This window comes from Channa argus, chromosome 14, assembly GCF_033026475.1.
Source record: "Channa argus isolate prfri chromosome 14, Channa argus male v1.0, whole genome shotgun sequence".
NCBI classification, from domain to species: Eukaryota; Metazoa; Chordata; class Actinopteri; order Anabantiformes; family Channidae; genus Channa; species Channa argus.
In genome coordinates, this window is record NC_090210.1 from 6,547,056 (window position 1) to 6,560,936 (window position 13,881).

The 13,881-nt window shown below is 40.7% G+C and overlaps 2 protein-coding genes across 5 annotated transcripts in view; both read left to right on the forward strand.

Moving 5' to 3' along the window:
* The first annotated feature begins 511 nt into the window (after positions 1-511).
* LOC137098367 (E3 ubiquitin-protein ligase RNF126-like) lies at positions 512-5,757 on the forward strand. Of its 4 annotated transcripts, none has more exons than XM_067474562.1 (9): positions 512-670; positions 1,803-1,861; positions 1,983-2,043; positions 2,132-2,370; positions 2,705-2,773; positions 2,886-2,955; positions 3,046-3,139; positions 3,291-3,394; positions 4,098-4,213. In XM_067474562.1, exons 1-8 carry the CDS (start codon positions 518-520, stop codon positions 3,380-3,382), a joined length of 837 nt encoding a protein of 278 aa, XP_067330663.1. In that variant the 5' UTR covers positions 512-517; the 3' UTR covers positions 3,383-3,394; positions 4,098-4,213. The 4 variants fall into 4 exon arrangements, with proteins under 4 accessions (XP_067330663.1, XP_067330662.1, XP_067330660.1 ...); XM_067474559.1 differs by lacking the exon at positions 3,291-3,394 and adding an exon at positions 4,644-5,757 and having other exon boundaries at positions 513-670; XM_067474560.1 differs by lacking the exon at positions 3,291-3,394 and adding an exon at positions 4,644-5,757 and having other exon boundaries at positions 513-670; positions 2,219-2,370.
* Positions 5,758-8,437: 2,680 nt separating this feature from the next.
* The window catches only part of LOC137098366 (potassium/sodium hyperpolarization-activated cyclic nucleotide-gated channel 2-like), a 31,281-nt gene continuing 25,837 nt past the window's right edge, over positions 8,438-13,881 (forward strand). The window contains exons 1-2 of the mRNA XM_067474558.1: positions 8,438-10,133; positions 11,978-12,401. Of these exons, the coding sequence (XP_067330659.1) occupies positions 8,941-10,133; positions 11,978-12,401 (1,617 nt within the window). The 5' untranslated portion in view covers positions 8,438-8,940. The remainder of the gene's footprint in view (positions 10,134-11,977; positions 12,402-13,881) is intronic.

Genomic DNA, 13,881 nt, shown 5'->3' on the forward strand with positions numbered 1-13,881 from the left:
AACAAGGACTGTAGGTGTGGCTCCATAGGTTCCATTATACAGGTTGTGAGAACCAGTCCCTATCCACGTGGCCAGGCCAGGAGGAACTGCTGCAGCAAGTGACACCTCTCACCCAAAGAAGACAGACAAATTGTTAACCTATCCTTTAGGATCAATGTCAATAAAAACACAAGAAAACTAAAGACAACAATTCAAATTTTGACAACATATGTGCAGCCTTTACAAAAATATTACAAATACAAAAAAACACAACCAAATAGCCTCCATATACCCGTTGCAGATTAAGTCAGCAAAACTAATGGAAACATTAGTTGTAATTATGTTGTGTTTTTTTGTGTATTTGCAGCTTCAGAGAGAGAAAAAAACATCTGTTTTTCCATGCTTGTTACTGAATACAATGGTTAAATAAAAGAGACATCCGTGCTTTTCTTTTAAAAGAAACCGGAAGTATTAAACCGGAAGTATTTTTAAATGCCGTGGTAAATTTTCGCTGGCACTCGGCTTCCGTTTCAAGCGCATGTTTCCCCATCCTGAAGTCAGGTTTTCTTGTCCCTCGCCGCTACCCGTCTGTACCATACGAGCTGGTCAAGTAGAAATGGCGGAAGCTCCCCCGCGGCCCTGCCGGTTTTTTTGTCACCGGTGTTTAGCAGAGATTAGTCCACGTTTACCGGTGAGGACATATGAGCATATCAAAAGAATGACGAATAGTATTTGTGCTTGTTGGGGTTTTATGTTTGTATGATGCACATCTCATCATGTCGATTCACACTGTTGCTGTTATACGCTAACGTTAGTTAGCCAAAGAGGCAGCAGCAACGGTCCAGAGTAGCTGTCTAGAGATCTTAATTGATTTGGCCGTAATAATATTTATAATATGATATTGTGTTTTAGAGATATAATTGCAGTTGTCTAACACTAGCATTTGTTCATTATCAGCTTGACATGGTTAGGCTAATCTTAAAAGCTTGACAGGTCTCATCGTGGTGGCGTTTAACGTCAGCTAGTTGGCTAACAGCAGGACAGGTAACTTTTGGGTTCACTTTTTTTTTTTTTAATTCGATGTTCGATGTAAATTCGATAAAACCGATTAACAACTTTTAGGTAAAAGTGTTTTAGGCAAATAATATAAAATCTATACAACGGAATGTCCCTCCCAGGGAGCCTATAGATCATTGTGGTTGTCCCTCGAAGAGAAGTAAAACCTGAACAATTTCACTTCTATGTTAGTTTAATGCGCTAACTTGCTGTTGTGACAAAATCCTGCCTGCCTGCCTGGCACAGCAGCTCTTCAACCTTTTTGAATGTTACATCTCCATTATTTACAGGCAGGCAGCGTTTTACCTCTGTGAGAGGGTGCCATCATGAGATTTTATTTACTAACTTGAAATTTTCACAATGTGTTATTCACACTATATGACATTTGTTAAACCTTAAACTGACTGACTAAATGCACCACAAATAAGATATAGGTGGTAAGCGTATTGTATTACCTTACACTGTACATCATATTAATTCACTGATTCAGAGACCAAAGTATTATAAAGCAGCAACACATAGAATCTAAAATTACCATAAAATTGAAACAGCTCACCTCTAAATTATATATAAAATAAAATAACTTTAAACTGTATTACCTTTACATTATAAAGAATTGTAAGATGATTTTCATGGTTGAAAGTGATTCAATTTAACTGGGTGTACTGTACCTAACTAACAGACACCTTTCTCCATTTGTTAATCTCTGCATAGCCTATAAATATAAGATATTCAAATGTAGCTTTTTTTTATATTTTTCACTGTAGGACTACACCTGTCCACGTTGTGAATCTGGCTTTATTGAGGAATTGCCTGATGAAAGAAGGTATGTAAGATAATATGTCTCATTTACTTAAGACATATTATATTTTTAGTGTTTATTTGTAGTATTATATATTTAAGTGGATTTCTGCGTCTTCACTTTTTCACTTCCATGATTCATGCAGAACTGAAAATGGGTCTGCATCCACATCCTCCACTAATGATCAGAACCGCCCAGTCTTTGAGGTCAGTAAGATTCACAACATCAACTCACGTAGGAAAACATTATGCACATTGGACCATGATGTGACATTGGCTCTGTCTTTTACACTAGAACATGGATCACCAACACTTATTCACATTTCCCTCTGGGTACGGTCCGTTTGCCCTTGGAATTTTTGATGAAAACTTTGACCTTCAGATGCGACTACCCACAGAGGACAACCGAGAGACCGAGAACAGGAGGGAACGGGAAATGGCATCTAGGCAAAGATACAGTGCTCGGCAACCACGGGGTCGGCATGTTCCTCGAAGACAGGCCACACGCCATGAAGGAGTGCCCACGTTAGAGGGGTGAGATATTTTCACCAATATGTTGTGTATGGGAGGTGGTTATGGGGCATAAAGGACAGATAAAAGGTTAAATTCTTTTGTGTGAGTTATACATGCTTGTTTTTAAGAGTACAGATTATAGTAATGTAGTTTAATATTAAATAACTGCTATTACTATAAAAGCTAAACAATAAACAATTGGTATTATAAACAGTACCTAGTGGTAATATATTTTTGACTCCATAAAATACTAAATATATACAGATATTTTCCCTTAAGCCACAAAATCAAGTTGATTTTCTGGGTTTAATTCAGTGGTGAAGTTGTTATTTCGTGCTGTTATTTCTTGATACAGAATTATCCAGCAGCTAGTAAATGGAATCATAGCACCTACAGCCATGCCAAACATTGGGATGGGACCATGGTGAGCAAATGAACCAAAGATGCATGCTGAGATTCTTAGCTGAAACATTTTAAATGTTTTTAACTCATGTTCTTTATTTCATTTTCTTTGATTTTACTTTTTTGTTTTGCAGGGGTATTTTACATTCAAATCCAATGGACTATGCCTGGGGTGCAAATGGACTGGATGCAATCATTACACAGGTACCAAAGTTGTTTTTGTATTTAAATTACTCTAGAAATGAAACTTCTAGACAATTTCACCTTCTCCTTATTTTTTTTTTAAATTTACAGTTATTGAACCAGTTTGAAAACACAGGTCCTCCTCCAGCAGACAGAGAAAGAATAAAGAGTTTACCCACCATCTCTATTACAGAGGAACATGTGGGTAAGTCTGTTCACATCTTCATTAGGATTACTCATTCACTGTTTCTCTGCACCAGAGCAGGTCTGGTTCTTTTTTCAGTTCATGATGAGAACAGAAATGAATAGTTTTCCTTTATGGTCAGTCTTGGTTCTTACTGATACTGTACATGCAGGTGTCACTACCAGCTACTTACTTAAGCTCGTCTGCCTTCTGCTGCACTACAACTCTGATGGTGGGCTGTACTATTTGGCACCAGGCTGTTAGTAGCAGACTCCAGTAAGTTGCAATATGACTTCCATGGATCAGAGTTGTTATCCTAGCACATCCCAAAAATGCTTGATTGAACTGAGATCTGAAGAATTTGGAGGCCAAGTCAATAGCTCCTCAAACCATTCTTGGACCATTTTTGCAATGAGGTAACACACGTGACTATCCATCTACATGATGTTAAAGAAAATATGATTCATCAGACCAGGCCAACATCTTCCATTGCTCTGTATTCAAGTTCTAATGCTCAGATGGTTTTTGTGGTGAACATAGGTCAGCATGGATTTCCTGACTGGTCTATGCATATAAAGCTTCATATGGAACAAACTCTGTTGCACTGTGTGATTTGACACCTTTCTGTTGGAACAGCATTAATGTTTCCAGCAATTAGACCTACAGTAGCTCAGTGACCATTGGCTGCCTATGACACTGTTGCCGGTTCAGTGTTTTTTCTTTCTTGGACCATTTTTGATTCGTTCGGCCCAAAGCAGACTGAGAACCTCCCACAATTGCTGCGGGTTTGGAATCGCTCTAACCTATTCATCCAGCCATCACAATTTGGCCCTTGTCAAAGTTGCGCAAATACTTCTGCTTACCCATGTTGCCCTACAGTGCCTTAACGTAAATAAGTAGAATCTGTGTGATTACAGTTTTCACACACAGACGCAAGCACACACACACATGCACAATATGTCATTTTCTTTTCATGCAGGTGCTGGTTTAGAGTGTCCTGTGTGCAAAGAAGACTACAGTGTTGGGGAGAGTGTTAGACAACTGCCATGCAATCATTTGTTTCACAACGACTGTATAGTGCCATGGCTGGAGCAGGTATGTATACTGATTAATTGGTATCAGTTACACCAAGTTTTACACCATAGCTATATATCAAAATATTTTGCATTTTATTAAAACATTTACCATATATTCTTGACACACAAATTGTCAGCAAGGGAACTGCAAAATGACACAGACGGTAGCCATAAATTTCAGTTATGCACATTGATAAAGCAGCAATGTGCTAGGTTAAAAAAATAAAATAAAAATGTTGATGTAGGAAAACAAATTTTACAATTTTATGACATTGAGTAGCATCAGTGAGTGTGTATAGTTCAGTTGTGTTACATTCAGTTTCTCCATTTCAGTTGGGGATTCTATAATTTATTGGTAATAAATAATGGGGGCTAATTAAAAACATCTATATTGCATCTTTAGCAGATTTGGAAAAAACTAATAACTCTTGTCCCTGTGTTTTCTGTAGCACGATACTTGTCCTGTGTGCAGGAAGAGTCTTAGCGGCCAGAACACAGCCACAGATCCACCAGGGTTATCAGGGATGAACTTCTCTCCATCCTCCTCCTCTTCTTCCTCCCCCAGCTCACCTAGTAATGACAATGCAGCCAGCAACTCATAGATTATCACAGTTGCATCTGAAAACCCTACACCTGACTGAGACCTGAGGTCTTCTTTATAGCTCAGCCCAGAACAGTTTTTTTTCCCTCAGTTCTAGGGGATAACTTGAGCTGTGGTGAACTTTGTCGCAAACTGTTAGTCGTCATTCCTCTCACTAGTGCTGAACGGACACTTCGTTCAGCTCTTGCTGCTATTATTACACAGTGATTGAGGAGGTGGTACTTGGCAGTGTTGAAGGTGGATCCAGACACAAATGTGAATAATAATGAAAGTGGCATTGTGACCAGAACTGGAACAAAGCTTGAGCCAGAAAGGACTGCTTTGTGACACATTTCTGCTGCAAGGCTAGAACCCATTTTATATTTAAAAAGCAAAAATGCTTTTTTTTTTTTTTTTAAAGAAAAATGCCTGTAGTGGTGCAGAGTCCATAGATGTGTAGATAGTGAATTCATTTTGAACTGTCAGCCACTGTACAGCTCATGGATCAACTTTGTGGAAAGAAAATGGGTGTATGCATCAAATGTATATTTATTTGCACCTTTTTAAAAGTAATTTGCACAAAATTGAAAATGTGAATTTCGGTAAGCTACTGAGCAAAAAATGAATTATATATTTTTTTCTTTTTCCCATTGCCTAAGTCTTTCAGAACTTTTTTAGTTTTTAATGCCCCCCCCCCAACTTTTTTTTTTTTTAATTACAGTTTAATCCACTGAATTTTGTTTATGTTGACAAAGTAAAGATCCTCACTACAGTGGGCACATTTTATTCCTCAATGGAAATTGTTAACTTATTTATTGAACCCTTGCCCAAAACACAAAATCAGCAGTGTAAAGGAAAGGCATGAAAAAGGGGCCTCGGATTATTTTACCTTTTATGGAAATGGCCAAACTTGTTTAGAAAAGAACGTGTTTATTATTTTATTAATGATTTTTCATACAGTGACAATAAAGTGCTAAAACAAACAGATTTCAAGGTTTCTGCTGATAATGTGCATTTTCATCGGCAGTAATGTAGAGTAATTGACAGGAAACATGATGTATAAGTACATTATTCACAATTCAAATGTTTATCCATAAGGTTACATTTGACATGCTTCTGTTGTTTTTAATCAGTGAGAATGACCACAGCTCAGCCGTTACCTTACCAAACAAAACTTGTTTGTTTCCTTTTATAGGCATGGAATGTCTGTTAATTTAAGTTGCTATTAATTTTGGGCTGTGACATCCATACAACTAAACTCAAAATTAAATCATTCAGAAATATTCAAGTACCTCTGTGAAAGTAGGCAGCATGCCATTCTTGCTTTGAATTGATCCAAGTGCAACTAATATGTACCTGCCACTAAAGGCAAGTTGAGAATTTTTAGCAAATTTTATTAAGCAGGTGGTAGCTTAGTCACCAGACCAACAACCTGTGTGGTTTTCATATTTAAATAAATAGATATAGGTTATATTTAAATTCTCAAAGCTCCCAAAATTTCCAATGCAGATAGAGGTGGTGTGACCACCCACTGCAAATGTAAAAAGCTGTTATGAAATGCTGCCTTAAATTTTAGTGTGGAAAAGACAAAGATTATATGATTCATTGTCCTTATTTGTTCAGGACATTGGTCAGGGTCTCCACATCAAGGAGGTCATCAGTTAATTCTCCCTATATGGTTGAAATACTACATTTTGATTAATGGTTAAACCCTAGCAGGGGTGGGATGTTGTTTCTTTGTAGTACTGTAAAATGTTTCTGGGCCATTCAACTGAAACGCCTGGAGCTTGTTTAAAAATGTGTTTTATTGACATTTTAATGGATCGTTGTGTTGTCTTTCATTTTTTGAAAACTAGTTTAGATGGTGTCCCACCTCTGCATCATGGAGGATGGCATAAACAAAGGATGAAATGTTTGACTTCCCACTAATGATGCCAAAAGGCAAGAAAAAGATTTAGTAATACTAGATATCGATAGTAAGTAAAATGTTTGTAGGAAAAGCGAGTAGCAGGGTTGAGTACTACTATGTATAGATGTATGTTCTTATTTATAAGTTATTCTGCATTAGTATTTGTAAGTTGTTACTAAGCTTCACATATGTGACCAAAATTAGACACAACCAAAACTAGTTCAAAGAAAATAGGCTATCTACGGACTTTAATCTCTCTCCAGTTCCAGTTCCACATTCCATTAACATGGCCTGTATCTTTATTGTATAGAAATAATGCTTTGTAGCTCTGTAGTTTAAATCATGGTCACAAACCCATTCAGACATTGACAAGTTTGTTGGTACACTTCAGTAAGAAAAGGAGAACCCACAGTTTTCTTTTTTTTTTTAATTAACCTAAAAGTGACAAAAGTAATTGGAATTCATCATTGTTTATTCCACATTTTTACATGACAGAATATTTTAAATAATTAAATCAAATACAATTTGCATTGATGAAAATAATGCAATATTTGACAACATTGTTTTTTGCAAATCTATAGAGGTAATCACTGTGTCTGTATCCTGCAAAGATTCAAGGCACTTAGTGCCAGACACAGCAAAGCAACCTCTAACATAACTAAGCCTCCTCCATGTTTCACACTATGAGGTGTTCTTTTATTTGAAAGGTTCATGATTTTGTTTGTGAACTATAGAGCTGATGATTCTTGCCAAAAAGCTAGTTTTATCTCACATATACGGGAGCTTTTAACATGCTTTTGTCTATATTTTGTCTGATACTCTAAGAGAACTGTCTCATTTGCTTTCTATGGTCCATGTTCAGTGTGGTGCACACAAGAATACCAAACAGTAGTATTTATAGGCTGAATGACTGATGAATGATAAGGTTGAGTACATGTAACTTGTATATTTCACTATATTATTTATAATATTTTCTAGGGGCACTAACACATCTGTAATTTGAGAATATCTTTGGAGGAATAAAAATATATAAATAACTAAATAATAAAGTAAGAATAAAATAATACATAATAATTGACCTCTTTTTACACTTTCTATACTTTGTGACTTCATGGTGGGAAACACAAACTCCCTCAGGGCTGCTGTCATGCTTGTTTTCCAACTACCTTTGCCTCTTTACTGCTCCTCTATCTTATGATTGACTAAACACACTTGAGCCAGGTAATTAGCAGTGAGTAGGCTGGACAACAAGCAGGGCTGCCAACCATTTTGGTTGGTCAGTTGTTAAAAGATGGCATGGATTGCTATTTGATTGCCTGTAGTGCTTTTTTATGTTTTAATGGCCATGACTTTGCACACAATAAGCACAGGCACAAGAAGGCACAGTACCAAAGTAGTACTACTGTATGGATTTGTTTTAGTTTATTGCTTGGAATGTGTATTGTCAAAGCCCATAATCCCTAATGTGTGCCCACCAGTCTATTCTACACCTCTTAACTAAAAAAAATACACTTCTGTTGTGTGCTTGGAACAAAGGTGCATCTTGTTAGACATGCAAGGTACAGTGTGTTTCTTTTGGGCGATGAACCCAGCTGCAACCACCCAAATTCATACTGAGGAATAAGTGACAAAGTTCCACTTTGAGTAGACAAGTGAACTCAGACTGTAGTAGACTCTAATCCTGTTTGACTGAGTTTAAAGCCTTTGTTGCGTTAGCCTCTCGTAATCTCTAAGATTTATCTAACCCATCCTGTGGTTCCTCTGGGCGGCCACTAGGCTGCACTAAACACTAAGTAAGAGTGACATCAATTCAACTAGGTTGTCATTGAAAACACCTTTTAGGATGTATGACATCATTTGAGTTTTCATTAACACGTGGTAATTAAATTTTTGATGTTGGTATATCATGTGATTGACAACAAGTTAAGCATCTATTTCCGTGAGATTAATACGATAGAGCTACTTGAGGGAATTCAGGTTTTAGGTCATGACTGAGAGGCCTCTGCTGGAAATTTCCTTGAAGTGAATCAGGAGCAGCAGAAGCTAATAGTTTTATGACATTTGCCGCAGTCTAAGGGCTCAATTAGTTTGATGCTTGAGCATCTCTGACACAATGACTAGCGAAAGTATATGCAAAGAAGACACGTCAACCCCTCCCTCTGTCCCCCTCCCCGGCTCCCTGCTTCTTCTTCTTCTTTCCATCTCTGCTCTGTCTCTGATTGGTTTTCTCCAAAGATAATTGGAGGCAAAATTTGATATGCTCAATGTTATGGACAGGAATGAGGTTTCACCGGCGTCCGCTGCCACCATGAAAAAGAAGGCGGTGGGCGGGAGTGGATGCGGCCACATCACATCACCCACGGCTCCTGCGTCGAAATGTACAAGAAGCACCAACAGCCTGAACTGCCTGGACGCCGGTTCTACTGGAGCACCGAGCGGTAAGCAGCTCGGTGTGGCCACCAACGTCGTGATGGACGAGACAGAGGACGGAGAAGAGGAGTCCAAGTTTCAGCATCCGCGGTTGCGCCGATCCGGGGGGAGCGGCGGAGGTGGAGGAGGAGGAGGAGGAGGCGGCAGTATTAGGATGAAGAACTTTACGCCAGGAGGGGGAGCCGCGTCCTCGGCTTCCAGGAGAAACTCCAACAAGGAGCCTTGCCTTACGCACACAGAGGACGCTACTGCCGACCCACGGCCCACTACTGCCTCCAGAACTACTGAGACCCAGACACCCAGTCCGGGTGATGCTGCCCTGCGCAGCGAGACCAGCAGAGCATCTGGGGCGGAGGCGTCGGAACCTGCGGTCCGTGGAGAGAATTTAAACGCGACAGTGAGTGATGGTTGCAACAGTGTCGCTCCCATTTCCAACATGAAATGCAACAAAAACGGAGAATGCAGGAGGGACTCGGGTACCGGGAGCCTGCGCTCTATCATCTCCAAGCAGGAGAAGCAGACAGGAGGCTCGGGGAGGGCCGAAGACGGCGGGAGCGCCAAGCGAGGAGCCTGTAACTCGACTACCCCCAGTATGGACGGCTCGATCACTCCAGGCGGGTCGTTAAGCGGGGGACAAGGAGGAGAGAACGCAAATCCTGGTGCTACCCCAGTATCCAGCGGTATCCCTGAAAAAAAGGACTCCAAGGTGTCCTTCTCTAACGCACCAAGCCGGAAAGCCTCGTCTTCGCTGCATGGCTCCACTCAGACTCAGACCCAGCCGCCCAGGAACTCTGTCACTTTCCAGAAGCCGGAGGATGGACCCCCGATTGTGCCCGCCGAGGATGCGGAACCTCGGGGAAGCCAAGCCAGCTTCATGCAGCGGCAGTTTAGTAGTATGCTTCAGCCTGGAGTTAACAAATTCTCCTTGCGCATGTTTGGTAGTCAAAAAGCAGTTGAGAGGGAGCAGGAGAGGGTAAAATCTGCTGGAAATTGGATTATCCACCCTTACAGCGATTTCAGGTAAGAGCTGGGGTTGCAAATGGTAGCACGTTGAGAGTCATGAGAGGACCGTATGGCTCCTCTTTGTCATCTACAACTTACTTTACAGTGAGTAACCAGAGTGACTCCATTATGGGAAGAGATGCATGTCTTTGGTCAACATAACTGGCTTCTTTTTTCATTCCACCCCTTATGATTGAATCTGTAGAGATTTCAATCTGTGCATCGCAACGTGTTGCCATTAATCCCCAACCAACCTGTTGTCAGGCAAAGTTACTTTGGCAAAGAGTGTCCTTTCAAGGTTGTAAACAAATCCTATTCCGGTCTGTGTGTACAGTGCCATGTCTGGGATGCTCAACAAGCTCGGCCTGCTAACACACCTTGACTTTTTGTTGCAGCACGCTCGCATTTAACAAAGAGGAAAGACAGCGCTGTGACGCTAAATCGAGTTAATTTAAAATACCATTATTTTCAATGATGGAGTCAGTTTTCGTTATAGTATCAGCTATGCTGTACTATGCCGTACTGAAACCATGCATGCTATCAGTGTGTGTATATCTGAGCGTGCGATGCTCAGTAATGGAATGTCACCTTGAGCCAAGTGTGCGAAACCTCAAGCATGCTCACTGGAGACATATCCGCCTGAACGACTCCCCCGGATCCTGCGTTTTAATGACGGCTTTCACGTCTCAACGCTTGCAACCCAGCTGGACATCCAGCAGATCTTTTGAGATGACAAATGTTTAGAGAAATCTATAGGCAAGAGACAAGAATGCTGCTTGGGACTCGGACGTGTTAAAATCCAGCTATATGCCACGTATTCGACATGTATGAACCTCCAAATTTCATCTGTATCACAAAATCAGTGTTTTACTCTGGAATGCCTGGTTTCGATTCAGCACCGCACGGGATGGACAGCTCCCGTCTGATTAGGGGTCTTGCTCGCGCGTCTGAGCGCTGCCTCTCTCACAGCGCCATTCACGGTTGGCACATTTGTATCACATAACGCCGAGTCAGTAGACCACCAAGGCTAAACCTGAGCCATGTCTGCTCCACTGAAGATGCTCAGTGGCCACAGGTCAGACTGCGGTGGGCAGCTTCCAGGTGTGAATGTAACAGGGCGTTCCTGCAAAAGAGAGGTGGTGAAACTAAGCAGAATAAATAAAGGTTAAAACAAACAATCCAAAAAACCTTCACAGCAGACGTCATCTGACGTCAGGCGCCTTTCTTCACCACACAAACTCCCACACGGTGCAATAGCTGCACTCATTTGATTCTTATACTAATGAATGAACAGTTAAAGAAGCAAAGTTGCTTCAAACATGGCCATCGGGACGGTTATTGTTGTTCCCGTGGAGTGGACGAGTCAGAGCTTGTTGCATAAGTCGCAGTGTAATGACTCAGCGCTGCACCTGTCCTGCAGAGATGCCTCTGACCGGCTGAGACCTCACTACTTTTGTCTCTCTGTCCAAGTAACAAAGCTGCCCCATCATTACTGGCAGAGAGTGACTTGCATCCATGTGTACTGCAAGGTCAATGAGAGCTCCAAATGCAAGTAGATGCAAGTAGAGTTAAGTTTTTTAATTTCTACCCTTTTCATCAGCTCATACGTAGCATTGTTTTATCAACTGAATACTTCAAATATGTTTTGGATTTTAGTGGAATTTTTGTTCAAAAGTCGCTTACACTTTTCCATTATGAGTTTGAAAATCTGTTGTGCCTTCATACAGCATATCCTGTTTCTTATCTGACTCTAGTTTTGTCTTTTCTTCCCTTCACACCCACCTTCTCCCTCCCTCTACACCCCACACACCCATGTGAACACACTGTCATATACACACTACAACTACACACATATCTTGTAGGTTCTACTGGGATTTCACAATGCTGCTGTTTATGGTGGGCAACCTGATCATCATCCCTGTGGGCATCACCTTCTTCAAGGAGGAGACCACCACACCATGGATCATCTTTAATGTGGTTTCTGACACTTTCTTCCTCATGGACCTGGTGCTTAATTTTCGCACCGGAATCATCATTGAGGACAACTCAGACATCATTTTGGACCCTAAAACCATTAAGAAAAAGTACTTAAAGACTTGGTTCATTGTTGACTTTATCTCCTCCATCCCAGTGGATTACATATTCCTCATAGTGGAACAGGGAATTGACTCAGAGGTGTACAAGACTGCTCGGGCCCTAAGGATTGTCCGCTTTACCAAGATCCTAAGTCTTCTGAGGCTGCTGAGGCTCTCCAGATTAATACGCTACATTCACCAGTGGGAAGAGGTACACATTTCATAACAGTGCCTCAGTAAATAGTGTATTAGCTCTAATCACACAACTCTTTGCCACAGAGGAAGAAACACTAGCGAATCTGTGATAAAAGGTCACAGATTTGCTTGCAATATGTTGATGTTGGCTTGTGACCAAACCAACAGTCTCTGTCTGCTCTGAGCGGTCTGCTCTCCTCTGCTAATGTTCTCACCTGCCACCTGATGATAAATGTAGAATGTCAGCCGGATGTTTGGGTTTTAACAAACATTGCATTCTAATTACTGTTATTGTCACACAACCCCCTCTCTCCTAAATGTCTCTGTCTCCGTGTCTGACCTCTCAGTCCCACATGTGGCATCAGGGAGTCTCATAAGCAGCCTATTACCAGGGCAAACTCATGAAGCAATTAAGGTGCCAGAGGAAGAGCAGGTGGGGTAGAAGGCAATGATAATATGTAGCACTAGGGGTTTATCGACTGTGATTATATATGGCACTAATTGTTCATTTTAAGGATTTGGAGAGGTTCAGTAACATGGCTTTTCTCCAGAGGCTTGACTTGCAGACTTGGGCTATGAAGATGGGGGCTATTTTCTAGAACACCTTATATCGTGTAGACTAAACTTAAAGACTCAAGTCTGCCCTTCCTGGCCACTTGACTTTTATTTATTCAGCAAGGGATACACTCTGATCCAGCCTCTTCTCAGATTCCTTCCTCAAATGTGGGAGAGCAGCCCAAAAGACAGGAGGTCCAATGATGTCACGAGATCACTCGACTTTTTGTTTATGCCACTATTGGCAGCCTGGTGTTGGCATTTTGCAGTGGTGAGCAGTGCAGTGGGGCTTGGCTGTTCACTTGACCTTTGGATAATTGGATTTCTGAAGATATGATGTGATACACACACATACACACAGTGGTGCATGATGGGAAGTAATACTTGGCATGCATGGAGAATGAGAGTGGAGATGCAGTGGAGAGTGAGATACTGACACAGCTAATTTCAACGTTTTAATGCCTCTCTGTGGTTTGTTTTTAAAAATCCCAAAACCTAAACTACTTTTGGTTCCTGTTACTTTCTGGGAGCTGTCCATTGTGCTGAACATAACCATCATAGATAAGTTCGGTGTCTCTCATCCATCCTTGGTTGAAATGATATGACAAATGACTCGATTTTATAAGATTGATAAATACTGACAGTGAAAACCCCATAAAGGTTAAAGAGGCATTTAGAAAGATCAGCACATGTGATTCATGTCCAGTTTCATTTGTCACTCCCATCACAAACTATCACTTCTCCTTCAGCTTCACTCAGTAAAAAGACTCATTTCTCATGTCTTCATGGCAGATGGCACCAGACAATGTTTTAACTACAAAAGCTATTGTAATTCCCACATATCCAGGCCTCAAAGATGTCTTTATTGCATTTAAGTACAACCCCAATTAAAAAAATGTTGGGATCATGTGTAAAGCATAAATAAAAACAGAATGTAATGA